The sequence below is a fragment of the Calidris pugnax genome, unplaced genomic scaffold (genome assembly GCF_001431845.1).
Source record: "Calidris pugnax isolate Ruff unplaced genomic scaffold, ASM143184v1 scaffold24, whole genome shotgun sequence".
Classification (NCBI taxonomy): Eukaryota; Metazoa; Chordata; class Aves; order Charadriiformes; family Scolopacidae; genus Calidris; species Calidris pugnax.
In genome coordinates this window covers 27677216-27702841 of record NW_015090922.1, presented here as the reverse complement: position 1 = coordinate 27702841, position 25626 = coordinate 27677216, and the positions used below count along the sequence as shown (strand labels likewise).

General features: G+C 42.3%; 1 protein-coding gene across 1 annotated transcript in view; it reads right to left on the bottom strand.

Moving 5' to 3' along the window:
- The window catches only part of TRIM67 (tripartite motif containing 67), a 38705-nt gene continuing 13079 nt past the window's right edge, over nucleotides 1–25626 (bottom strand). The window contains exons 5-11 of the mRNA XM_014951278.1: nucleotides 24504–24657; nucleotides 17800–17957; nucleotides 14787–14925; nucleotides 13436–13739; nucleotides 7166–7328; nucleotides 6239–6324; nucleotides 1–4412 (exon numbers count right to left, since the gene is read on the bottom strand). Coding sequence (XP_014806764.1) covers nucleotides 6259–6324; nucleotides 7166–7328; nucleotides 13436–13739; nucleotides 14787–14925; nucleotides 17800–17957; nucleotides 24504–24657 — 984 coding nt within the window. The 3' untranslated portion in view covers nucleotides 1–4412; nucleotides 6239–6258. The remainder of the gene's footprint in view (nucleotides 4413–6238; nucleotides 6325–7165; nucleotides 7329–13435; nucleotides 13740–14786; nucleotides 14926–17799; nucleotides 17958–24503; nucleotides 24658–25626) is intronic.

The window sequence follows — 25626 nt, the reverse complement described above, 5'->3', positions numbered from 1 at the left end:
ATATAATGTTTTGTTTATATTGATTTGTAATAATAAATAGGATACTGATGCTGAATTTGTTGGCAATGTTTTAAGAATTTATTTAGAAACTGTAAAACAGCATAAACTCATATGTCAGATTTTCCAAAAGGGTAATAATAATACACAAAGTTTTAGTTGGACCAAAAGACAAAAAGCAGTTTGTTTCCAATTCAAAAAATACAAACGTTTGCTACAGGTACAAAATTATAAAAAGTTTCTATTTTCCTCTTGATCTGGTGACAGACACATACAGCAGAGATGTATATTTCACCAGCTCCAAATCCATATAAGCGACGGGAAATAATGATAAAGAAAAAAATGTCGTGGTTAAGAAGAAAACACAGAAACAACTTCTTGTCTTTCATTTAACCAGAAGCAAACACTGTTATCTTATTCCTTTGCACTTTTTGGGTTGCCAACATTTAAATTAGTGTTATTCATGCTTCATATAACAATCAGAAATAACAGCAGGTTTACCTCATGCATTTAATTTTAATATTCATCACGTAATATCTTCTCTCCATGCTACCTAGAAAGGTTAGTGTTTTTATTGACAACATTTAAGGGAGGTGGAGGATGAAAGAATGCAGTCGGGATCCAGGAATGTTTCTATCTACTGTTTCACAAGAAAAAGTTAGTAATGCTCTCAATTAGCCTAAAAGATATTTTGGTAATTAATTCTGCTTGGATCCGTTAGCAGTAACAAATGCAACAAAGGGTTGCTTAACAGAAGGGGAAAATGCTGCTGGGTGCTTTTGTCAGTAAAACGCACATCTGTCTCCTCTATTGTGCAAAGATGCAGGAGCCCCGCGCATCAGCGCTCTCTCTGTGGCTTGCACGTGGGCTTCTGCACGGAAGAAGACCCAGTGCGTCTTATTTGTGATGGATTTGTGCTTCAGGCTGCCACCCCAGCCAGTTGTGTGTGTGCAGCATTCAGTAGTGCTGGGCAGAGGAATTACCAAAAATGTTGTCAGTAAAAACTAGAAGCAGCTCACCTTTTTTTAAAAAATAAAATCAAATATATATTAAAAAAAAAAGATGACTCTCCATCTTTGTTTGGTAATTTTCAGTGACAAGTGCCCTTTACATTTGCAGTGTGGCTGAATTGTTACCATAACCTGTTGAAGGACTTCCAAAGTTGATCTAGCCAAGATGCTTGGGGTTTTCATATGATCTTTCCTGGTTCAAAGCTGAACTCTGGGCTCTGCTATTTAAGCAGGATGCTGCAAAGCTGGTAAAGCCTGAGATTGGATATAACTACTCTCTTTCCTCCTCTTTCTTTGAGCAAAGGATGTACTAGATGGCACCAGAAAGCTACTGCTACCAGGTTGTTGGTACTTTGCATCCTTTCTCACAGGGACGTATAATCTGAATTGTGGTCCAAAAATGGCACCACCTCTTGTTGGCAGTTGCAAACACAGGGTCTTTCATATCGTAATAGTGGCAGCTTAGCCTTGATGTTATCTCTCTTTCTCTTACCTCGTTTAAGAAATATTATTATGTAAGAAAAAAAAAATCTGCATCTCACATTTCTTGCTCTAGAACAACTCAGAAACGAGAGTATTGGGTGCTCTCTCCCATCTTTACTAACTACAATTTGGAAAAACAAAACAAAAAAACCCTTACACAGCACTACGACAGAGCTCTATCACCAGCCAAGAACGAACTACGGCAATACACTATCATGACGTTATTTACAACACGATGGAACTTTATGCATATAATAAATTACATTTAATACTTTTCCTCTTAAACTCTGATATATGTAAGCTCATGCTTTTATTGTTTTATTTATTTTGTTCAGTCCAATATATTTTCCTCTATGTATCTTAACTGCATAGGCAAGTATGGGAGATTACAGTGCTCTTTGTCTGTCTTTTCTATGTTGTTAGAAGCCAAATTGCTTTCCTAATTCTTGGTACATCAAATTATGCTACTGTCCTCACTGGCTTTTATTTTATAGCGCGTACCTTTCCACAGCAGAAGTAGTAACTAGTCAACTAGGCCTGTGCACATATTGGTATTAAGTCTTAGTAAGAGGTCTTCTTGTGAGCTCTTTTTGAGTCGATGAGGGAAAAGAAGGGAGTGGAACTTGAGTAGCGTGGCAGTCCTTGGGAAGTCTAACAGTGCTCCTAATAGAAAAATGCTGTTTGGTCCCACTAAGACAGGGAAATTTGCAGAGGAAAGAGCCAGAAAGAAGGTTCACAAAGGATAAGGTTGGGGTTCGAGAGTCCCTTGTTGCTCTGCAGAACAAAGTTTGCCACTGTATTTATTTAGCAGCAGTATAGGCATTTCAAATTGGCATATGCAGAAGTCAAGCTTCCTTATGTTTATTAGAGGAGGGAGTGGAGCTTTTTAGACATCAAGTCAATATGTAGCTACTTTGTGTGGACTCTGCACCACAGTGGATGAGATTAATTCCAGTGCAAAAGGCTTTGCTTTCCTACTTAGAAGGAACAGCCTAGCCTTTAGGAGCAGAAGAGTCCCGTGAAAGGTAGCTCTGCACGGGTCCAGGTGCCAGAGGAGCTTGGAGTCCCAGAGAGTGGCACCAACATCCCAAGGAATCAAAAGGAAGCAAGAGACATCCAAAGTGGTCCCCTTTGGTACCTATGCTACTCTTCAGCTCCCTGGGTTCTCCCTGGGCAGTCAGCAGCACAGCTTCTGCAAGGACCAAACTACTAAAAGCTGGATCCCTCCTGAAGAAGGGATTTGGAGGAAACAAAAAGTAGCATAAGAGGCTGTAGGTGAAGAACATGTGAACTGCTGGGTTTATAACGAGGCAGACCTCAGGAGAGTTACCTGCAGAGAAAAAAACTACTTCCAGCCCAAGCAGAGAGGTGGAAGTGTCCTACTTCTCCCCACCTGATGCTGTTTTCCAAAGGGAAAATTGTGCTCTGCTGTGTTCAGATGGCTACAGCCATCTGGATGCTCTGCATAAATAGTCACATGTGGAGTAATTAGTTTCCTAGCATAATTCTAACTACTTAAGCATTATTTCTGTTACCCAAACTATCAAACTGTATCCAGCTTGAAGGCATGAGACACTCTATTGGGGTAACTTTGTTTATTGCTATGAGCCATGCCAAGTCCAAGTCCTTCAACGCATACACAACTAACACATACAACCACTTTGTTTAGGTTTAGACCTAGGCTAAATTAGTCTTACTAATGCAGAATACCTACTTCTAACTGTATTCCTTTTATTTTATTTGAGTTTCCGCTGGATTAAAATGAGACTGTAATGGTAGCTAGTCTGTACCCTACTTTTATGAATGTTAGAATGTGTAGAGGATAACAAACGAGCTGCTCTACAGCTCTGAAGCTTGTTGCTACCTACTGTGCATATTTCCATTAGAAATTAGTAACCTGTATCACTCACTGCTTTCTCCCCAAGGTATAACACACCAGGAACCGATACCAAAGCAACTATGAAAACCAGAACTGAATTACCGCAAACACTTCTAAAACCCATTCAGAACCCATTAATTGTAAACATCTGGCAATGGTTGAAGATTGGAAAGATGTAAATTCATCTGAATTTCCTTCACAGAAGTTGGGAGTAAAGACAAACGTTCAGTCCCAAAACAAACAATGTCCTTTTGTTTTTAATAGGAAAAGTGAAAGTGGAGTGCCTTCTGTATTAAAATTACTATGGGATGTTTCCCAATATAAAAAACTATGTGCAACTTATGTACAGTATTCCCATACACTGCTCTGACCGGCAATACTCAAAGCCAATGCTATGATTACAACTGTTAGGTTTGCAGAAGACAACTTTACAATGAGCACACTCAAGAGGAAATTTGGGGTCTGGTAGCGTTCTAGCTGAGGTAGGTTAAACCAGACCCACTAATTAGAAAATCCTGCATGAATTCATACAGTATTAAACGAAACCAAAAATTATAACACAGTTGGTCTCTGCTATTCTTGAAGAAAGCAAAAGGAGCGTAGCACAGTTATTCCCATGTCTACAAGTTTACTAATACAATCCATTCCAGACTTTGAAGAAAGTATTGTTGTTTTCCCACTTAAACACTTACGCTATTTTTTCCCGTGATTGGTTTTGTTTCCCATTTCAGTTTTGGGATCACTGGAGGTGCACAGCTGTTCTGCAGGAGAGGTAGGCTATGAGATGCTTGATGGCAGATGGCTTTTTGTCTGTGCAGTAGCCCAGGACTGTTTCCTTCTGGGCTGCCTCCCCCTCCCCACAGCGGCTGCGAGCTGGGACGACCCCAGGGAGGCTCCTGGCCACTCTGCCCCAGGGAAGCCTTGCCATTGCTCAGCACTACCTGGGTGATGTGCTCCAGCCAGAGAGCAGAAGTGGACCTGCAGCAGGATGCCCGGGGGCCGACAGGCTGCCCGACAGCAGGCCTGGGCTGTTTGTCCTGTGGCTGTAGTTAATGCAAAGTAGTAAGCTGGATTTTGGTTAGAATATTTGTTTTCAGGTTTTATAATTACATGTCTGATAACAACATGCATGTGCGTATACGTATGCTTGGAGAGGGAAATTTGTATTAGCAGCAGGATTCAAAAAAAGGAAGTAGTATATTGATGGGATTTAAGAATTTATGCTTTTCTTGTGCGATAGCACCACATTTACGTAGGATCAGAGTGACAGAGTCTGAGATGTCACAGACTCAGTGCTGCATCTTGTCCTTACACGTCACTGCTATACACACACACACTTGCATATGTTAACTGCATTCAGAATAAGTGAAGCACAAACACAAATCAATGTGTTTTCTGACAACAGCACGCAGGTGGCAGTGCCACAGTTGTGGGAAAAGTTCCCTGTCAGTCACACTCCACTTATCATGGGCAGCACATAAAAAGGCTAGTTGTTTTCATGGGAGATGCCAGACACAGGTAAGTCTTGCAAAAGATTTATAGAATCATAGAGTTGTTTGGGTTGGAAGGGGCCTTAAAGATCATCAAGTTCCAGCCCCCCTGCCATGGGCAGGGACACCTCCCACCAGAGCAGGTTGCTCAAAGCCCCATCCAGCCTGGCCTTGAACACCTCCAGGGATGGGGCATCCACAACTTCCCTGGGCAACCTGTTCCAGTGTCTCACCACCCTCCCACTAAATTTCTTTTTAGTATCTAATCTAAATCTCCCCTCTTTCAGTTTTATGTCCCAATCCTGAAAAATTCTTAGGGATGGATTTCACATTAATACTATGAGTATCTCTCACTCAAGTGCTTCATTAGGATCAAGACATTAATTAGCTTACACTAATCTAATACAAAATTAAGGCTTCTGATCTCAAAGCTACATTGGAACTACAGCTGTCCAGGACTTATCACGATCAAGGCTAGAAAGCAGCATTTCTTTACAGAGGATACTTTGCATGTGCCATAGTTAAATAAATCTCTTATCAGTTCAGTTTAAAGGGATCTCCCCTGCACCATTTCTCAAGAGTTGTGCTGATAACCTCAATCAGATCTTCTGTATGAGTCTCCACAATCACACCAAAATAACAAACACTAAAAGGTATCATGGATATTTTTGCTCTCAACTTTTTGTATCTGAATTCTGCATATATCATGGTGTGAGCTAAAATGAGGGCAACTATGCATGGCAGTGTTTGAAAACAAATCTTATTCTCATTGAAGAGAATAAGTTGTGCCACTGAACTCCAAGGGAATGTTATCCCATAGCTTAATGCGGTCCAGAGCCAGAAGGAATAGTTAATGGCCATGAGCCCCTGAATGTAATGGGCAACCAGGAATTCTTGAGTACGCAGCCTCCACTTCAGCTGTCAAAACATGTGCTTTCTTGATTTAAGGACTTCAGGTGACAAGGCAATCCAGCTCACCTACCAACAAATTGCTCCAACAGCCATTGTCCCTCAGCCTTAGTCTTACCCATTTTTTCCAGCATCCCCAGTATCTTTTATGCACAAGTCCAGCCATGAGCTAGAAAATACACTCATTTAACCTTTTGCCTTATAAATGTACGTGTGTGTGTGTGCATATGTGTGCGCATATGTGTGTACATATGTTTGCAATGCAGTGTAGATATGTTCAGGAACCCATCTGCAATTGAGTGCCAGTTCAGTGGGTGTGCTTGCTATGGCTGTTGTTAAATTAAAAATGGAGTGGGCTCACTGTAACCAGTGGATTGTTCGGTGAGCAACATGCTGTAAAATAAGTCAGGGAAGAGGATGTTTTTATGCTGTCTTACTGAAAAGTGCCAAATCACACTGAGAAAGCTTACAGAATCCAGCACAGGGTCCATCAGTTGTTGGGCAACTTGGGCTGTTTTACACATTGTGGCACCTCCAGTCCTGTCTGCAAAGTCACCTGCACAAAGAAGAAATAGCATGTAGATTCAAAACTGGGACATCCTCAGCAGAAAGTGTTCATGAAGGCCAAGAGCAATACAGGGGAAGGGCTGTGGGACTTCAGGTCCAGGTTTAAGTCATCAAGGATACTAATGGAGATTATATTCAGCCCCTGAAATAAACAAGTCTCCTCCCCCCTTCCCTCCTGAACACCTTGGGTGTTTCCATAGGTTCTTCCTTACACTATGTCCTGACCATATGCATTGGTCTTAAAGTCAAAATGCATTATATTTAAAGGGGGTTCATCCAAGAGGAGATCCTCTTGAGAACAGGGAGCAATCTTCAAAACTCAGAAAGAGCAGGAATGATGTGTTTACTGGGTCTTCTCTGTTGCACTAATTCTCTGACCTACATTGTCTTTGCTCTCCTTACCCCTGTGCTGCTCACATTTCTGTCTCTTGCCAATGTTAACAAACCCCAAACATAAGATCTAAGAGGAATTAAGATACTATTGGGGTTTTTTTTGTCAAACTGGCAGAGGAAGCCTTAGCACCACTGTTTTCCAAGTGGAGCATTCCATCAAAATAAGTGTAGGAATTAACATGTGCAGGTGCTGTTACTTGTTTTTACAGCATTACTCCTCAGATCTGTGAGGCAAGGCAGAAAGTTAAATGCAGTTTTCCAAAAAAAAAAAAAAAAAAAAAAGGTGTTAGTAGCCTATGTGTCAGTCTGAGAAGAAAAGAGCCCCTATCCATACTGACTACCTACAGATGATGTTACAGCCCCAGCAGTGATGGCCGGTAGCATCCATTCTCCTTCAGATGAGAAGGGTAGGCAGGACTGAGCTGCAGAAGACTTACCTGGACGTTTCGATTGAGGCTCAATGCAGGCATGAAGACACCCTCGATGTTTTCAAAGGCTGGAGGCCCTTGCTGCTGCCCATTTATGTAAAACGTCAAGTTGTGCTTGTTCAGATCCAGGAGAACCCCAACGGTGGCACCTTTAGAAACTCCTCCTTCAGTCCTAAGGTACAAAAGGACTACAGTGTTGGTGAAGGCAGAGCACTACCCTGCTGCTGCTCTCTCTGGGACAAAGCAGTCCTACTAAGCAAAGGGAGAGTGGAGCAGCACAGGGAAACAATTATCCCCACAGCATTTGGCAATGTCTGGTCTAACCTCTATCTGAAGCATATGTACCACATTCATGGGAGCTTAACTGAGTGATCCTAAAGAGAAATTAGGTCTGTCTCTCCTCCAACTGCAATCCAAGAGTTGAAAATGGGGTCCAGAGCTAACAGGTCCCCTCGGCTGCTGAGAGACAGGGAGGTGAGCAGGTCAGGTTGGTGCTGAGAGCACGGGACAGAAGTCCCGGAAACATGGCTCCTCAGAGCATCCATACTATAGTGGAGTGACAGACAGCAGGGAATGAAAAAGCAGAAAGCTGTTTTCCTAGGTGTTCATTTCTAACCATTGTGCCTGCTGACAGCTCAAGACTCAGACTTACAGTTCAAGTAGCCACCTTGGCACCCCCTAAGGGGATCCCAGCTTTCCAGAGACCAGGGAAGGTACAGCAGGTACTGGATTTGGGGAGGCAGGGAAGGCATGGCTGGTTAGGGATAAGCCTAGCTCCCCGACTGACAAGGTGCTCAGCTATGGGACTGGGAGCTGTTTCAAGCGTGTAGGCACGGTTATCAATACCAGTGATAATTGGTTGTGTCAGGAGCAGCTGCTGAGAGCTACCACGGTATCAGGGCTTGCCAGGACAGGCTCGGCCAGCCGTTACACGCTTCAGTGATTTGACATTAATGCACTTTGATGTGAGGGTTAGTCAAACCCACTATTACTTTAAAGAGCGCTGAGCAAAAAAAACCTACTAGATATGCAGATTGGCCACAGGCACTGCTACTCTGCTGATATCACAGGGGCTCTGCAGTGGATTTACAGCCTGACACAATTTGTTCAGGGTAAATCAGATTTCAAATAATTTGCAGTAGGAAAGGAAGCAGCTGTCTTTTGTCCCACGCACTCCCTTCAGGCACACAACACTCACAAGATTAATGCTATTTTAACATAAAATTTGTCACAGTAGGTAGGCAAAACATAAAAAAAAAAAAAAAAAGCAGGAGGAGGGGATCAAATATGATTAGGAAGAATACAGTGCACAGTAAGGAATTTTCATCTCGTCCACTAGGTGTCATAAAGTGGTTTCCTTTAGACTAAGTGTGGCACACGGCATTTCCTCTGAAGGTAAGGGGAGTTTTATCCCTGGCTTAATAGTATGGAATACTATTCTGACTTCTCCATTTAAACCTCTTCAAACAACAACAATGTAGCTGAGAATCATGAACTGAGCTCTCAGATGTGTTAGATTTCAAAATATACGGTTCATAGGTTCCTTTTATTTGCTTTCTAGTCCTATAGGCATTAATAGGTTTCTCTTTGAGCTCTTGTCCAGAACCATAAAGTAAATTATTTTCCAACAAAACATTATCTCAGAATCTGGACTGTTTTATTAAAAGCACTCAATCATAAAACTCATGATGTGATTGTGGGAAGCAGCAGTACTATGATCTAGAGCTATTTACAAATAGATTACATTCTTTCTTTTCTCTGTTTAGGAACAGCTTTGATTGTAGGGCACCACGTTTTATATCCTGCAGTGTTTTAAAATAGATTTTACGACACCCTTTTAAATGGCATTGATTCTCTTAGGGAAACAGAAACAGCAACTTTGCCTTTTTGAGACTATTCTGCCCTTTCCTATATGATAAGCTAATTTGCTTCTTGTGGGCTAATTAGCTGTGTGCTGCGCAGTGACATTGAGTGACTCCTCTGCAGCCCCTGGGGACAGCCCAGCTGAAGAGCTGGATGCTGCCTGCAGAGCCCAGCCAAAGCAAGTGCAGGACCCAGCTGTGGCCTCTGCAGACCAGAGGGATGGGGACCTTCTCCATTCCTTGCTGTCCCAAGTCTTGCAGACCTTTAGCAGGTAGATTGCCCAATTCTTTGGCCACCACCTCTCCACAGTGAGCAACCAGCTCTGGCAGGACAAAGCCAGGGCAAAGGCAAGCAGGGGACAATTTGCCATGCTGCTACCAGGGAGAAGAGCTTTTTCTGAGGCTGAACAGCTGCTCTTCCCGAGCACCTGATAATTTCCTTGGGAACCACACTTTGAGGAATCCAGTGCTTTTTGGACTACTGTCATGCTCACTTCCTTTAGGAGGAGAGGTGGGAGAGTCAAGGTTTCATGAGCAAACTTACGCAAAGTATTTCCTCACTCTTCTGTACATCATTTAGACAGTATTGCAAGATAATTTTTCTAATAAAAGCCTTAGTTGCAATAAAAAAGCCAGCTAGCTCAAGAGACTCAAACTGATGTTCTCTCTCCTGCTACACTTCTGCAGCAGCATGTAAAAGAGCTGTCACTTCACTGTAATGCATTTTCTAAACTACTTAATGACAGTTATACCAGAGGCCCCTGATAATCTGCAGGCCATGTAAAAGGAACAACTGGTTTTTACAATATTTCTTCAGTATATACTTAGCATTCATAAAGTAACAATCCATTTTTGAAGGTATGCAGCACTCTTTCATGTAAATCCCAGCCCTCACACCTCTTTTCTCACTGTCTTGCACATTTTTATTTCTGGGAGCAATGGTAAGTCCTGTGTGTGGAAGTGCTGTGCAGAAGCCTGAAAGGTCAAAATACAGAGAGGAGAATTTGGCTACCATGAAAAATGCCATTGCCTGTGGCAGCAGAGGCTGTTTTTCTAAGATTCTTTCAGCAGCAGCTTAGACAATGTGCAGAACAGGACTGCATGGATTGGCTTGAGGAATTAAAATAGCAGTAAGTTTCACTATTATTGAAAAATAATGCTTAACAATTTATGACCACTTTAATAAACTGAAGAATTAGTTTAACTCTCCATTAACAGTACTTTGATCAGGAGCTCTACAGTAAGTCAACCACTTTACCATGTTTGTTGTCAAGAACAGTATTTTTCATTCAATATAACATTTTTGTGTGATGAAAACCTAGTCTTGAAATCTTTGAAGACAGTGAAGAGACTCTCCTGATTGCTGGGGACTTTAAGATTACACTCCAAAATCACTAGATTTTGACTTCCCGCTATCTTTCAGTATAAAATATTTCAGTGTGATTTCCTTCTCTTTCTTTCCATAACCATGCAGCGTCTATGGCACCTGCTCTTGGGAACCTTGACAAGGAACGGATCTACTGCAATGAATGCCAGAGCCTCTTAGCAATGGGCATGTAATATCTCTGGTGTGAACTGATTATTTCCAGGAATAACAAGCTGAAAGGTATCTCACAAAGCTATATCCCTACCCTAAAGTGTTTTCTTAACTGATATTTGTTCAACCTATTGTCAAAGGTCCCCTCTGGTTTTGATAGCATGAGAGTCTTCTTCCATCATTACAGAAGTCATGCTAGCTTTTAAGGATGTAGACTGGTCCAATTTCACATGCTGAGAGTGAAAAGAACAGGAAAGTACTCTAAATGTGACAGGTCCCATGAATAGGTCTTTCAAGCTCCACCTCAGCTTATCCTTAAAATTAGAAATTTATTGCCCTAATTTCTTCTCACAAAGATTAGGAAGGATGAAGACATAGCCTCCATCACAGTAACATCTGAGAGGCTAAAAGCTGTCGGCAAATTTCCTTTGGACTGTGACACTGTGCTTTCATGCCCATGTCTCCAGTGAGGAAAAACAACTAGGCAGCAATAACTCTTTCCACAAGACTGTTACAGCTAATGAGTTAAAAAACTGACCTACTTGACTGTCATGGTTAAAAATATAATGCTTAGACCTAATTTCATTGAAGCGCGTGTGATTTCATAAGACTACATGCCCTTTGCGAGTGTACTTCACTTCAAGGGCTGTTCCACGGGTCTAACTGTGCCTTGGATCTGCCCGCAAAGCCTTTGTGCTCTACCTAGTAAAAACTGGGGAACTATCATCAACAGAAAGCACTTTGTTCTCCTGTTTAAGCAGGATGATCGGAAATCCGATGTGTTTTCCATTGTGCTTCCCAGAGAAAAAGGTTTTGCTTTGCTCGTCTGTTGCTTGCCGGGAGGAGGATGCCGAGGACCAAATCCATAAAATAGGTTTCTGGGACAGTAGCACACAGAATGGTTGCCAGCTTTTTTTTTTTGAGAAAACATAAGCTGTTTCACAGAGCATTAAAATTAATACAGCTTAACATTACTTCCGCCCTAAATCGAATCAAGATATTAAAGGAACAGAGAACTTTTTGAGATATTTATTATACTGATGTTATTTTGCTCTATATTGATTTAGGCCTTTTGAGGTCTCTGGATCCAATGAAAATATTCCAATTGACTTTAGATAGCTTTGGATCCAGCTACAAGGTTCTTCCACCTGTCTGTAATGAACTGCAAGATCAAACTATGCTTCAAAAATAAATCCCAGCAATTGCAGTATGCTTACTTAAAATACAAGTATTCTTTAGAGTATAAATGACTATTCAACAGAAGACATTTCAACTAGCTTTAGAATACAGTGAATGCTGGCATAGATTTATCTCTTTAAGTAGATAATATTAGCATTTGAGTATTTTAAAAATCACTGCAAGCCTTTCTTTTAATCATTTGGTATAATAGAAACAACAGCTGAGCTAGTGAGTGTGAAAGACCTGCTGGAACAGTCAGTAGAAAACTAAATGGAAATTGATTCCTGCCCTGCCACAGACCTGTTATGTATCCTTGGTGAGTCGCTTTATTTGTACATCAATCTCCTACCGTGACAGAGTATGAATATAAATATACCATATTCCAAAATAAGCAAGGGACTTGGGATCCTGAATCATAGAATCGTCTATGTTGGAAGGGACCTTTAAGATCATCTAATCCAACAATCAACCTAACTCTGATAACAAAACATCACTAAACCATGTCACTAAGCGCTATGTCAACTTGTCTCTGAAATACCTTCAGGGATTGTGCCTCAACCGCTTCCCTGGGCAGCCCATTCCAATGCTTAATAACCCTTTCACTGAAAAAATTTTTCCTAATATCCAATCTGAACCTCCCCTGGGGCAACTTGAGGCCATTTCCTCTTGTCCTATCATCTGTGACTTGTGAGAAGAGACTGACCCCTACCCCTCTTCAGCTGAGATCTTCTCGGAGGTCTGACCCTCTCATGGGATACAGAGAGAGAGCAGTGCAGGGAGCTTCAAGCCAAGCTGACCCTGTGTAGTCCCCCTACACAGTCCTGCATCATGTCAAGGAAAACACAGCCAGCATTAGGCAGAGGTAACTATCATGAGGGCTGAAAGCCATGCAGTTGTGTCAGCACAACTATGCTGATCTATGGATCATGCATCTAAGCTGATACACGTTGTCTCTGTGTGATTTGGCCCTGGAGGCAGCTTCAGTTAGAAGATGTCTCCCCATCGCTCTGTTGCTCAGAGCACACAGAACCTCTAAGTGGTGGGAGAAATAGGGGTTTGGTAACGATGGCTCAGGGGCATTCTGAAATCCTCCTTTGTGTGAATTGGTTGTAACGGGTGAGATGCTGTTCAAAGCCATTCGGTGCAATGGCTCAGTTGGATGGAAGCTGTCACTTAGCCCTCAGTGCCAACCAGATCTTGTGTCCAGATCTCCATAGGTATGACCTACAGCATAACTTTAATCAGCTTTCAGGACTGTGTTAATAAACATCTGCATTTTGAACAGGCAATCACCAGTGCTTTGCCTAATTATTGTGCAGTCCTGCAGCCAAAATTCCTCCTAAGGAAGAGAACCAGCCACCTTTCTCCCTGCACTTCTGCAGCAATGAGAGAGAAATGCTGCATCCCAGTGGACTGCACTCCTGTCTGCCAATGCCATGGGTGGGCCATGCAGTCATGAGCTTAACTCACAGCAGGGGATTTTTTTTAAGCTAGATCTCAGGAAAAAAATGCTAATGGTGAGGATAACAAACACCAACACAGATTGCTAAGGTGCAATCAATGTAAATAATGATTTTTAAAAAGGAACAAAATAACCACATTTAGCAGGGAGGTGGACTAGATTACTTACTGAGACCCCTTCCTCTGATGCAAAGGAGAGAAAAGGATCAGTAATGAGAAAAACACGCGGGAGGCACTTACCGATTGGTGTGAGAATTGCAGTGCATGAACCAGCTGCGGTTGTTGTCAACGTACATGGCCCACGCCTTGTCGTCCTTGCCCAGCATCATGTCCTTCACGACGTTAATCCTGGCAATGCCAAAGGCTGGATCCGGATGGTTGTCATACCGGTCCACGTGCAGTTCCCAGTAATGCACGCCCTTGGAGAAGGCTGCTGTGCCAAGCACAACCCGGTCATCATAGCTGTTGCAGGTGGCCGTCTGGTTGTCATTCGACAGCACTATGTCTCTGTGAGCTGAGGAGGGGTCGAAGGTGAACCACGCCACTGTGGAAGGGGAAAAGGAAAGGCAGGATTATGGCAGAACGGGCTGCCTTCAAGTGTCACCTGCCTTACTTCAATTAGGAGAATGAGATTCTGCCTTCCTAAAGACTCCACTACTTTCAGGTGATAAAGACAATCTTTCCTTGTTCCTGTAGGCAGCTCCAGAAGATTACTTTGCTCCAGTACCCCTCTGTTTTTCAGCTCAGAAGTGCATTATATTATCTGTGCTTGTTCCTCTGAACGTAAGCTGCTGAGGGCAGTGACTTTCTGCTCTCACACAGTCACAAGGAAGTCAATTGAGGCGACAATGGCCTCTCCATGATATGGGAACTGCTCACACAGGTGAATTGGTTCAGGATCACATTTAATAGAAATTGAGTTCCACTGTGTCTGTGCTGGTTAGGACTGACTTCACTGGTTTATCAAAGAGGGGAAAAAAAAGGAAAAAAAAAGAACAACCCAAACCAGAAAAAGCTCTTAAAGTATAAATATTTCATACTGGCCTATTTTGGCAACACAGCATAAAAGTGGAAGTGATAATAGCATGCACTTCTCAATTCATTACAATATCATTAATGAAGATGAACTTCTTGTAATGCCCGTATGAATGTCAAGTGTAATTACAGGGGAACAAGCATGAATTCCCATCTCTGTATTATCAAATCTTGCTGTGAAATTGAAGGAGAAAGTAGTGAAGAAAAAGGCAAATTCCAAAGATGTATGGAGAAGTGGCACAAAAATATCTTGTGTGTTGCATAACTGCTTCTGTATGGTAAAGCAAACAAGAATCTTAGTTAAATCCCAGACTTCTACACCCAAATAAAATTGCATGATTTGAAACCTAAAGTGTTACTGATAATGGAAAATCCCCAAAAGTGCTAGGAGGAGAGCTCAGTCCCTGTGCGTGCTCAGTTCCTGGTCTCTCCTCTCAGATGATCCAAAATCTCCATGCCACTAAGTGCCACGGATTAGTGGGTATAAACAGATATGAGTGTCCTGCCACTAAGACCTGCAGCTTTTCACTTAGAAACTGGCAAAAACCCAACTCACCATCCGACGTCTGTAAAATGACTGTCTTGCTGTAAGGACCAACTCCTGATGAATTGAAAGCTTTGACTCTTGCATTATAGGTACTGTTGAAGTGAAGGCCATCGATGGTGCAGAGAGTCTCCTTGCCAACATATACTTCCTAAACATTCCAAAAAAAAGAGAAGCAGAAACAGGGACATAGTTTAACTGTTTCTTTGTGCCTTGTGATCACACGTTAAGACTTCTAAATATAAGCTACAAGTGAACAGCTTCTCATTGCTTCCCAGGATGTAGAAGTTATGCTGTTATAACACAGACAACCACAGCAGAGGAGACATTAAGGATGGTTAGCAGTGGAGACACTAAGGTGAAGATGAGGCTGGAAGGGTACAGCAACAAAGGTCTGACCCAGTGTGACCTTTCTTATATTTACATAGGACCAAAAAAAGGGGGTGTGTGGAATAAAAAAACCTCAAGTAAGCACAGTTTTATTCTGTTGGAAGAGTTGTCTCGTGCCTGTGTAAAAATATAATTTTGAAACCTGCAAACACAGAGCCAGAAGAAATTGATGTCCTAAAGAGTAGGATCACACACATCTCATGCTGAAAGAGCAACTAGACAACAGAGACATCATAAAAGTCTGCAAAGATTTATTAAACAGCGAGCACTTGTTTCATGTGAAATATTTCAGGAGGAGGAGCATATAGGCAGACTAATTAAGAGGATTAGTCAGATTATAGAATCTATGATGAACTGAAAGAAGCCTAGAAACTTCATGTTTGTTGAAAAACTGAACAAAGCAACTGAAAATGATCGAAAAGGAAAAAATCCTGTCCTGGCAGTGGGTTGAAAGCCACAGTTCCTTTCCACCTCTTATTTCTCTGATTCTGTGAAATCCATAGATTTATGGTAGCAAAGGGCCTAAAGAGACTAAGGCGGTGACAAAGCAGACCACTCAGGCCCCGGTTCAGTTAAGACACTTAAGTATATGCCTAAGAGTAGTCCTGCTGATTAAGGATCTTTGACATGAACCCAAAGTGAATTAAGTATGTGATGAATAAGAAAGAGATTACTGAAGTTTACAGCAGGCTGTGTGTTTTTCCACTTAGCTACCATGGTGGCTGCTACAAAAGAACAAAATTTATTGTGTCCTGAGTTGGCTGAAGATCTTTCGTGGAGAGAAAGAAGAGTTTTAGTAGAATAGCTTAATTTATCTCCATGTTATAACATATGCTGTATGTGCAAAAAGTTGTATTTGTAGGACAGCTCTCACATTTTCTAATCTGTTTCATATTTTTACCACTGTTCACTGCTTGTGTTTCTTCAGAGTGATGGTCTCTGCTATGACGGGAGACAAAAAGCATTCTTTAAATGCACCCATTGAATACTGACAAAGTGCAGTCAGTGTCGCTGCTTTCAGATATGTAAGCTGTCATTAAAAGGGTCAGCAAACTCTTATTGAAATAGCACTGCTGAGAAGCCTGCAGTTAATCTTTCAATGGGTAAAACCGAGGGTTTTTCTAACACGGCAAGCAGTGTTACCCTGAGAAGTTGTCAACCTAGATTTTTAAGAACTGAGATGGTTTTGTGTCTTTGTCAATCCAAAATCTTGACATGACAGTGCTGGCAATGCTAAAACCTTTGCCAGTTACAAACCCCCCCATACAAATGGGCATGGCTACACACCAGCCTGAAATCGAGTTTATTCACAAGTACGTACTTAGACGTGAATAACATTTGACAAGCTTTACCCAAGACAGTGAAATTCATAACACTTTGATCCTAACTTTTCATTCATCACACACCAATAACACTCTTACCTACTAATATTAACTGTAGCAGCAGCTTCCAGCAGCTGTTCACAAAGGTACATTTTCCCACTTCCAGTAGTGGAGACCAGCCTCTTCAAACCCATATGAAATGATAATTGGACCAAGGAACTGAGGAGACCTTCCAGAAACATAGTGCCCCCTTCAAAATGCCCTGCCAATATTGCTGTATCTTCTAATGAGAGGCATCCAAATCAGGTGTCTTTGCTGGCTATGGGCGTTGCAGTTTGGCACAGGGAAGCAGTTCCTTAGGTGGACCCGTGCCAAACCATTTTCAGCTTGAGAAACCTTTACGTTTCCAGTGGGAAGCCAGTTTGCAGCTCCCAAAGAAATGCCATCATGTGGTTTTGGCAAAATTTGCCATTTGTGAAGAGAGCAGCTGTACTCCACAATGGTCTCCAGATACTTTTGAGGCACTAGCCCTTAGGCAATGCATTGGGTCAGCCTGGTCCTGGAGCAACAGGAGCATGAAGCCTGCCTGAGGAGAAGGGGCCACAGCTTCCAGCAGGATGTAGCTGGCAGAATGCTGATTGAATTAATTCTGTAGTTTGTTTATCAGGATATGGTGGGAGGGGAAAGGAGCCTAGAAGTATCCTGCACTTGCAGGCAGGAGAAAGCAGTTGTGGCATCACCCTGAAGGTCTGGAAGGACAGCACTCAGGATGCCTTCCCATACTTACCAACCCCATTGCAGAGTGTCTACAGAAAGCTTTCATCAGCCTGATCTCATCCACTCTCAGAGAAAAGATTTAGAAATCCCATATTTTTATGCAGGATCCCATTTTTACTCAGAAAACCAGAAAAAATTGCATTGCATTTCTGGACCAAGAATCTCAGCTGTTGAAACAGGGTGCCATGGATAGATGAGAGTGGGGCTAGTATGGGATTTTCTGCCCTGGTACTCTCCAGGGGGACCACATCATAGATGTAGTAGTGACTTGAAACTCCACCTTCCACCTCAGCAAGTCTCTCTTTATCAGAACTTCGAGAATAATCTCAACCAAACTTCCAACCCACGCTGGGGATCCTTCCAATAAGCAGCATCTGCACCTGGGGCTTTCTACATCCACATGATGGAAGCAGGGATGTTTTGACAACCCGTATCTTCCCTACCCCCTCTCCCCACCCTCAGACAGACACAAATCCATATCCTGAGGAAAACTCATATACAAAGAAACACAAATAAATGCTGAATTAAATTCTCACTCGGAATTGGCCACCATCTCCATCATCAAGTTCCAAGATATAACCCTCCACTGGGTTGTGGCTCAAAGGTGGCATCCTCCAGGCCAATGTCACACTGTTGTTTCTGGTGCAACACTTCTCCAGCTGCAGTAATGGGACGGGTGGCACTGTAACAGGAACTGGGTACAGATTAGTGTAACTCTGCCCTACCCCATCAGTCTGTGCCGCGGGCAGTGTGACGAACAGCCACCTCCCTCCCCTCTCAGGGGAGTCCATATTCGTTAGGAAGAGGGTCCGTCCCCTTCCTCGGAACAAAAGGCAGTAAAAATGATATAACAAAATATCGTTACTCAGTTAGGCAAATCATTTGGCTGAAATATGTAAACAGAAACATATCTGGACATGCTTCTGGTGCCTCATAGGAGCTACAGTCTGGGGACCTCACGTCTGGTTTCCTTCCCGAGGGTCACTGGCTGATCATGCTAGAGCATTTTGCCCCCCCTGTCCCCAAAAGAAGAGAGGGTGCAGCAGTGGCAGGGGGTGTCTCAGATCATGAGGCAACACAGGAGATGCAGTGCTGCCAGGCAGCCCAGCTCAGTAAGGAAGAAGTGGGTTATTAACCAGCAGAGCAGCCACTCCTCTTGGCACAGTGGAGAGACAGAGCCTGAACTCCACCAACAGCAGGAAAACAATTCTTCACAATAGTTTGTTTTTTTTTAAAAAAAAATTATCTAACACTACCCCACCCCCATATTTTCATCAAAACTGCCTTGGATATATTATCTCTATGACAGCCATACTCAAAAAAACCCTGTTGAAGACAATTGTTCCACTTGCAAATTTTATGTAAAACCCTTGATTCAGGCAGCAAAAGGAACTTCTACACCACAGGAAATTGCTTGTGCATTCTCCTCTTGGAAATTACAGGTAGAGAAGTTATCTACCAACATGTCTTTTTAGTGACTCACTCAGGAGAAACACCAAGAGACTGTTGACCAGAACAGCAACTTAAAAATAAAAATAAATAGAGTAAAACATGCAGCTATGCTTTTGTGGGAAAAGAGGTCTCTGCTAAACACAACTAAACTCTCAATGTTCACTCTTTACTGGAAACTGTAAAGTGAAAATTCGGTCTTCTGGATAGCTCAGGCACACATCTTATGCACCGCTGAAATTGCACAGGTTAAGTGGGATGTAAGTGATGCATAGACCCTGCCTGATCTTCTGCCCAAGGCTGAATTTCACCGTTCAGGATCATTTCTGCAGAGCTCGGCCGTGTCATACAAGGAGCTGAGTGCTCTGAGCATTCATTGACTTAGATCTTAACAATGTCAGTTTGCTCTTCTTTTATCGACTCTGCTTTGAGCCTCTAGTTTATTTTCCTCCCTCTGTCTGCGTGAGAGCTAAGCCCTCGAGCTGTTCCTTTCGTCCTATTTTACCTCTCTGGATAAAAGAGGACTGTTCACATTTTGTGTACCAAGCAGCCTGTGGGAAAGTGGATGCTACTGTCTGACAGGGCTAAAGCTTCACCCCGGCTTTGGAAGCGACAGTAAAGCCAACATCACACTTGTGATAAACAGTGCAGAAGCTACTGTGGCTTTCTGCTGGCACTATCCATCACCACAGTGAACACGGAGGGTTGGTAGCCCAGAAGAATGACTGTGGTCTGAAACAAAAGAGCTTTATAAATTAGCTCTTGAAGGTTATTCTGTGAAAAGAAGGGGAAAAAAAGCCTTGTTCCTATTCCTTGATATTTCATGATGATTCAGAGGATGTCATAAATAAAGACCTGCTTGTTTTTTCACATGGAAAGTTCAGATTTTTCTCTAGGAGATGCTGTGTCTGAAGAAGTAACAGAAATGTGACATTACAAGAGTCCAAAACCTGACAATGAGGAATTCAGAGGTAATGGAATTTTTAAAATGAACCATTTTAAATCTGGGGGTTTGTTTGTGTTTGTTACTCTGTGTATTTCCAGTGATTTATGAGCTTGGGAGAAGATACTGCTGTATTAGCCATCCATACTCCTGCTGCTTTAGCCAACCAGTTAACCCTCTCAGGAGGCATTCACTGGCTCTTCCCCACTTATAAGACTCCCCCTGGCAAAACTGGATGAAAATCTAATTCCTGAAGTTTATGAAGTGCAAAATAGACAACACCCCCTCACCTCTGAATAAACCACTAAGCTCTCCAAGCCCCTGCAAAAATCTCCTAGGAAGACTGACAGGTGGATTTCAGGGACTGTTCAAGTAGTGCACAATGCTGAAAAAAAGGAACACAACTTTTAGGGGAGGGTAAGTGTTTTACAGGTCCCTTTTGATCATGGAAACAGGAAAGCTGACTAGGATTAGAATTTGTTTTCCTATGGTAAAGTGCTGTTGTTCCCACTTCCCAGGGGTAGCATGAAATTTGGCCCTACGTGTGAGAGTCACAGGTACTACGGGGAAGGGCCTGGGCTTCTTTATCACTTGACATTTAAGTTTTTGTGATTAAATCCTTATCAGCCTCCTACTCCCTTTGGGCCAGCCTGTGTCCTGAACTGCACAACCTACAGGAGCTGAGGGAGGGGTAAGATGCTCCCACCAAGGAGCTGTGCAGCTTTGCTGGATGCCGCTCGCTGCTCCTGTCCTCCTGCCTCCTCCCCTGGGTGTGGATGGGCAGAGATTTGCCTTGGTCCCAGATTCCCTCTGGGAGGAGAAAAGGTGAACGCTCGTAAAAGTCATAGGAAAGCGGGAAGCGAGTTGAATAATCGGGACACTGGAATATACTTCATAGCGAAGAGCAATGGGACAGGACTAAGAGAAGAAAAATATAGGCTAACTGTCAGGAAAAAAAGAAGACTCAGATATTAAATTACTGTGCTGTCCCACTTCTTGTTCAACTTAAAGTCCTCTAGGGAGTTTTTGAAGAAAAAGAGTAAAAATATAAAGGGAGAAATGATACTGCATTGGCAGAGCAAGACCTATTAATGAGGCTGAATGATGTCCTGCTATTTTAAAAGTGCTTCATGCAGGTCACACTTAGCTAAAAAATACGATACTGATGTCTCTTGTCAACTCAGCAGTTTCAAAAACACATTGCTTAATGCACCTCACAGCCGATCTCAGAGCAGGGCTGCTCTAAGATGTTGTCTGTTACTTGTCCTCTTGACAAGTAAATTGTGCAGTGATGCCCTCCACCATTCCAGATTAATTTCTAAAGAACTAAATACAGTAAAAGAACAGGACCCTTGGAAACATGAATACCTTGACCTCCTCCAAAACTGCAGTACAGCCCCGTAATAGTTGCAGTTGCAAGTGCCCTACAGTGTTATAGAGAGAGAAGGAATGACCACAGGAAAAGACCTGGGTCCATGACGCAGACCAGACAGAACCAGGAATAAAGCCTACGATGAAAGAGTTACTCTTTCATTGTCAGGGCTGTGCAGCTCATGGCCAGAGAAGCAGAGAAGATTTTGGCAGGAGATGTGGCTGGGGAATCTTCATGGACTGGTTTGCAGAAGAGGGAAGGAGTCTCTGCTGAAAAGAAGGGGCATATGAGTGAGTATTCAGATGTGGTACAGAAAAGTAGAAAGTTGCTGGGATTTTTGCCCATTTTGTACCTTTTCTCTGTTTGTATACCCAAGATTGTATGACAGTTCCAGCTGTTTGAACAAAGCAAACCTGGAACACATATTTGTCTGTGCCCATAGCTCAGACTGAGGAAATGTGATACACACATTCAGCCAGTCATCAAAGAGGACAGGAATTTTGTGCCAAGGCACTCAGAAAAAGCAATAGATAGAAAGCTCAAAATGCCAGCGATTACTAGAGCTGTGTGTGTGCCTCAGCAGGGCAGCTAGCCTGGGGAGAGTGGGACTCTTGCCAAAGGTCTATCAGTGAGACTCTTTGGTCAACATGACTATTTAAGCATTGCCTCTGCAATTATAGCATTTCTGCACATTTACTTTGTTACCAAATTGCTTTTTCTGTCTGTAAAAAGGAAAAAAACACACACTGACCTTTATTTATTGAGATTAGCTTTAGATACGGGCTTATAGAGAGTCCACAAGTAAGGTACATGAACAAGTCATCAAAGCAAATGTAATGTGATTTGTTCTCATTTTCATTCTCTGTCTAACACAGTGAATCGATGTTTACTTACAAGCATGCTTTCACTCTAAATGACCCTTGCAAGCTCACTGAGGTTGAATGAGGCCAGAGTTTGAAAAAAAAATAGAAATTCAGTCATGCACTTACATTGATAACAATAGTACAGAACTTACGCTGCAAAGCCTTTGGAACAAAACAACTTGCTGTTGGAAAAGCTACCTTGGCCCTATTCTCCTAGTTTTCCCCAAACTTGCTTTACAGATCATCTCTGATGTCTTTAATGCACCGACTCTTGTCAGATAGTGACTTAGTAACACTCTCCTCAACACCAACATTTGTCGAAGACTGATGACTTCTTGGTGCACTGGGGTAGGTAGGACTGGAAAAAAGGAGCAGATGTGAAGAGACACATAGATTTTTCTCTGTGAAGTTGGAGCCTCAGAAATATGTAACTCCTGTTATGATAAATAACAAAACATCGCCCTGCAACACCAGCTGCTCCTCACAGTCAGCAAAGGGATGTTCCCAGTAAGTCTGGGTGCTTGTTGCTGAAATGCTGAGTTGCTTACTCTGTGGTACCTGTGTGTCTAGATGCAAGACCACTGTGTGTGAGAAGATAATGCAAAACTGGTTGTGGTCACGAAAGTAAATTTCAGAAAAAAAATGCCAAAATGTGAGACTGAGCAGTTCAAATGCAAATAGATTTGCAGTCATAAACTGAAAAATATAAACACACTTCTATATACTAAAAAATCCTCAACACTTATGAATGTTAGCTTGGGTCCAGTCAGTGCCTGTATTGCTTGTGCACACAGAGGTGTGAGGAGGAATAATGCAGTCCCTTATGAAGGAATGGTGGCCAGGATAAATGGCATTTCCACTATTTTTTACATGGCATGTGCATGGTCATGCCAGTTGTGCTGACAAACCTGATGGGACATGCAGCTGGTACTCCCTGGTCAAGACCAAGATAGTGCAAGCAAAAGCCCTTCCTGAGGTCTAACTATTAAGATGCAAGTGAGGAGCAAAGCCCAAAGGTGTTCATAAGCTGTGCAGGTTTGGGCAGAAGCAGTCCCATCCTCTTCTCTGCTCCTCAGACCACGTCTAGCTCATTACCAGAGCTTCACTGTGATCGTATGATAAATGAGAGCACCAACAGACAGCATTATCTTTCATAAAGCTCCAGTGAATCTGGCTCAATTAAAGTCTCTAAGTCTTCAAGCTTAAAGCCAGACAAATGTCCAAAAGCCAAATACCTAAGCTGCTCTCACCTCAAGTGACCTGTGGTTAATTATCTAAGTGGATAGTTTAACTAAATTCTTTATATGTTTAGGAAGAAGAGTGATGGGAGATTAGTATTAAATATATTTAACAGTAAATATGGCAGCATTAAATAAAAACTGATTTTAAAAGACAAGTGCAGGCAGTGTTCAGAGAAGTTTTATCAGTGATATTCTCTCTCTTGAGTCCACTTTCCTGGCTGTTAATATTTCAAAGGAGCATTCACAGGTGTTATATGAGCAACCTTAACACAGCCAGTTTATGCCAAGATGCAAATCATTCTTGTTGAGCAGACTTTGGCCTTTAGCTGTTTATCCATTGTTTCTCCAATTATTTATCTGCCAGATTATCCACCCTAATTACTTTACCTTGGGTCTCTTAGGTTCAGAATTATACCCAGAGAGGACACATAAACTGAACAGAAATCTTTATACTTGCTTGGAGTCAAAAAAAAAGCCCATCCGGCGTCACGACACAATTATCCTTAACTTATTCATTGACTTCTGGCAGCCCCTACCCTGTCACCCAAATGAATAATTAAGGCTTGAATAACCACGGATGGAAGCTAATGGCATCATTCCCAGGGACCACAACGTCCTTCAAATCTAGCTGGTCTGTGGATCTATCTAATTCTGATGCAGTTCTCATCCTGCTCCATGCAAACCAAGCTCATTACAAGTGCATGACATTAATTTTTTTTTTTTGCCAATGGCATCTGCTGTTCCTCAGCTTCCACTTTAAAATATTTTTTAACCTCCTTTCCCTTTAGTGTGTCCCTCAGAATCGTTCAGACACCTAGAATCAAGGAAAGGTATAGCCATGGAGGTATTTTCCCCTTAAGAATCTCTGTCTCATATTTTTTTTAAGCTGGGTACTGTTAGCAGCATAGTCCAGATATAAAACAAAGGTGTTTTTTTCCTACTCAAGTATACGTGTATGTATGTGTGAATATTTATTTACTACTTCAGCTGTTCCTGACAAGATAGGGGCAATTAATATTTAGAATTAACCCTGTTAAATCTAGGAATGCTGTAAAATGGCATAAAGTTTCAAGCAGCTAATGTCTTTTTAATCTTCAAAGCTGACAGATAGCCCTACTCTGAAGAATTTATGTTTTCAAATACTCAGCTGCACCTGGTATCTCTGTCTGAGTGTGTCCAGGTCACTGCACGTGAGGTGAGCACACCCTTTTAGGAAACACCCGACAATCTGAATTTGCTTGAAAACCTTTTCAAACTATCCAGCAATTTCAAGTCATTCCTCTTTCCCTGTGTGCCCCTGTCCCTCCCAGCACTGTTTCAACACATGTACGAATAAGAGAAATAAAAAAAAATCATAAAAGCTCACCCCTACATTTCATCTGAATAAAATCCAGCTGGTGAATCGACTGCAGTAAAGGTTCGCTATCCAGAGTCAAGTCAAACTCTGCAGACACTTTTGGCTCCAAGGCTCCTTTCACCCACTGTTCCTGAGACACCTGAACACGCTTGATTAAAGCATCCGAAATCTGAAAGAGAGTATCAGGCTTACAATTATTTGGCAGGTGCACACATCAAAAGTGAGAGAACGCCTGTGAGATACAGCAAAAGGGAAGCAGGAATACGGCAGTGCAACAGCTGAGACGGGATCTGGTTGTTTTGGAGTGAGGTCCTTTTACGTTGCATCCTTTCATCTCATCTTTTCAATACAAATCTCATCTTAGGGTAGGAAAGTAAAAATCGCATTTATAAAGCCTGTTAAGATTATGTTGTGTATTACGCCACTGAATGCCACATACACTTCTGTACCCTGTTCTCTGATCTGCACAGCCTAGTTTTGCTCTTCTGTTTAAAAAGCAGTCATACAAAGAGAGGCTCAAATGTTAGAGGGTCTCTCCATTCAGCAGAGATGACTCAACAGATCAAAGCTGAAAGGAAAAAAAAAATCAAATGAGAAGAATGGTGCATATTTCTCACAGTGAGGGTGCTAAGTTGTCATATTTTTGAAGAGTATGATGGATTTTCTATCATTACATCAAAACTTAATTTCATTCTGAAGCTTTGCTCTAGCTCAGCCCACAGACAATTAGGCCAAAAGTCAGACTAAGATGACCGCAATGAACTCCTCAAGTGAAATCCTGACCCTGTGAAAATCAATGAACTCAACTGTCTTGAGTTCAGAGAAGCTGCCATTTGGATATCTGGAGTCCCTCCCAGTGAGCTTCCTGTAGGTTACAGGGAGCAGGATTTTCTTCTGGATAGGTCAGAGAGGGTTTTAGTTAATTGCAGGAGTTCAGACACTTTTCCTCATTACTGTTACTGGAAGACACTCTTGTCTGAGGTCCTGCTTCAACAGCTCCTAATCAGTCTGCACAGTAAGTGGAGCAGCCCTTCATAGCCTTTCTACAGCCTTGGAGTCACTTACTGGGATGCTGGATCCCTTGGCTGTGTTTCAATGTCCTGGCTGCAGGAGCAGTTGCTCTAAGTAGTGCAGTGCC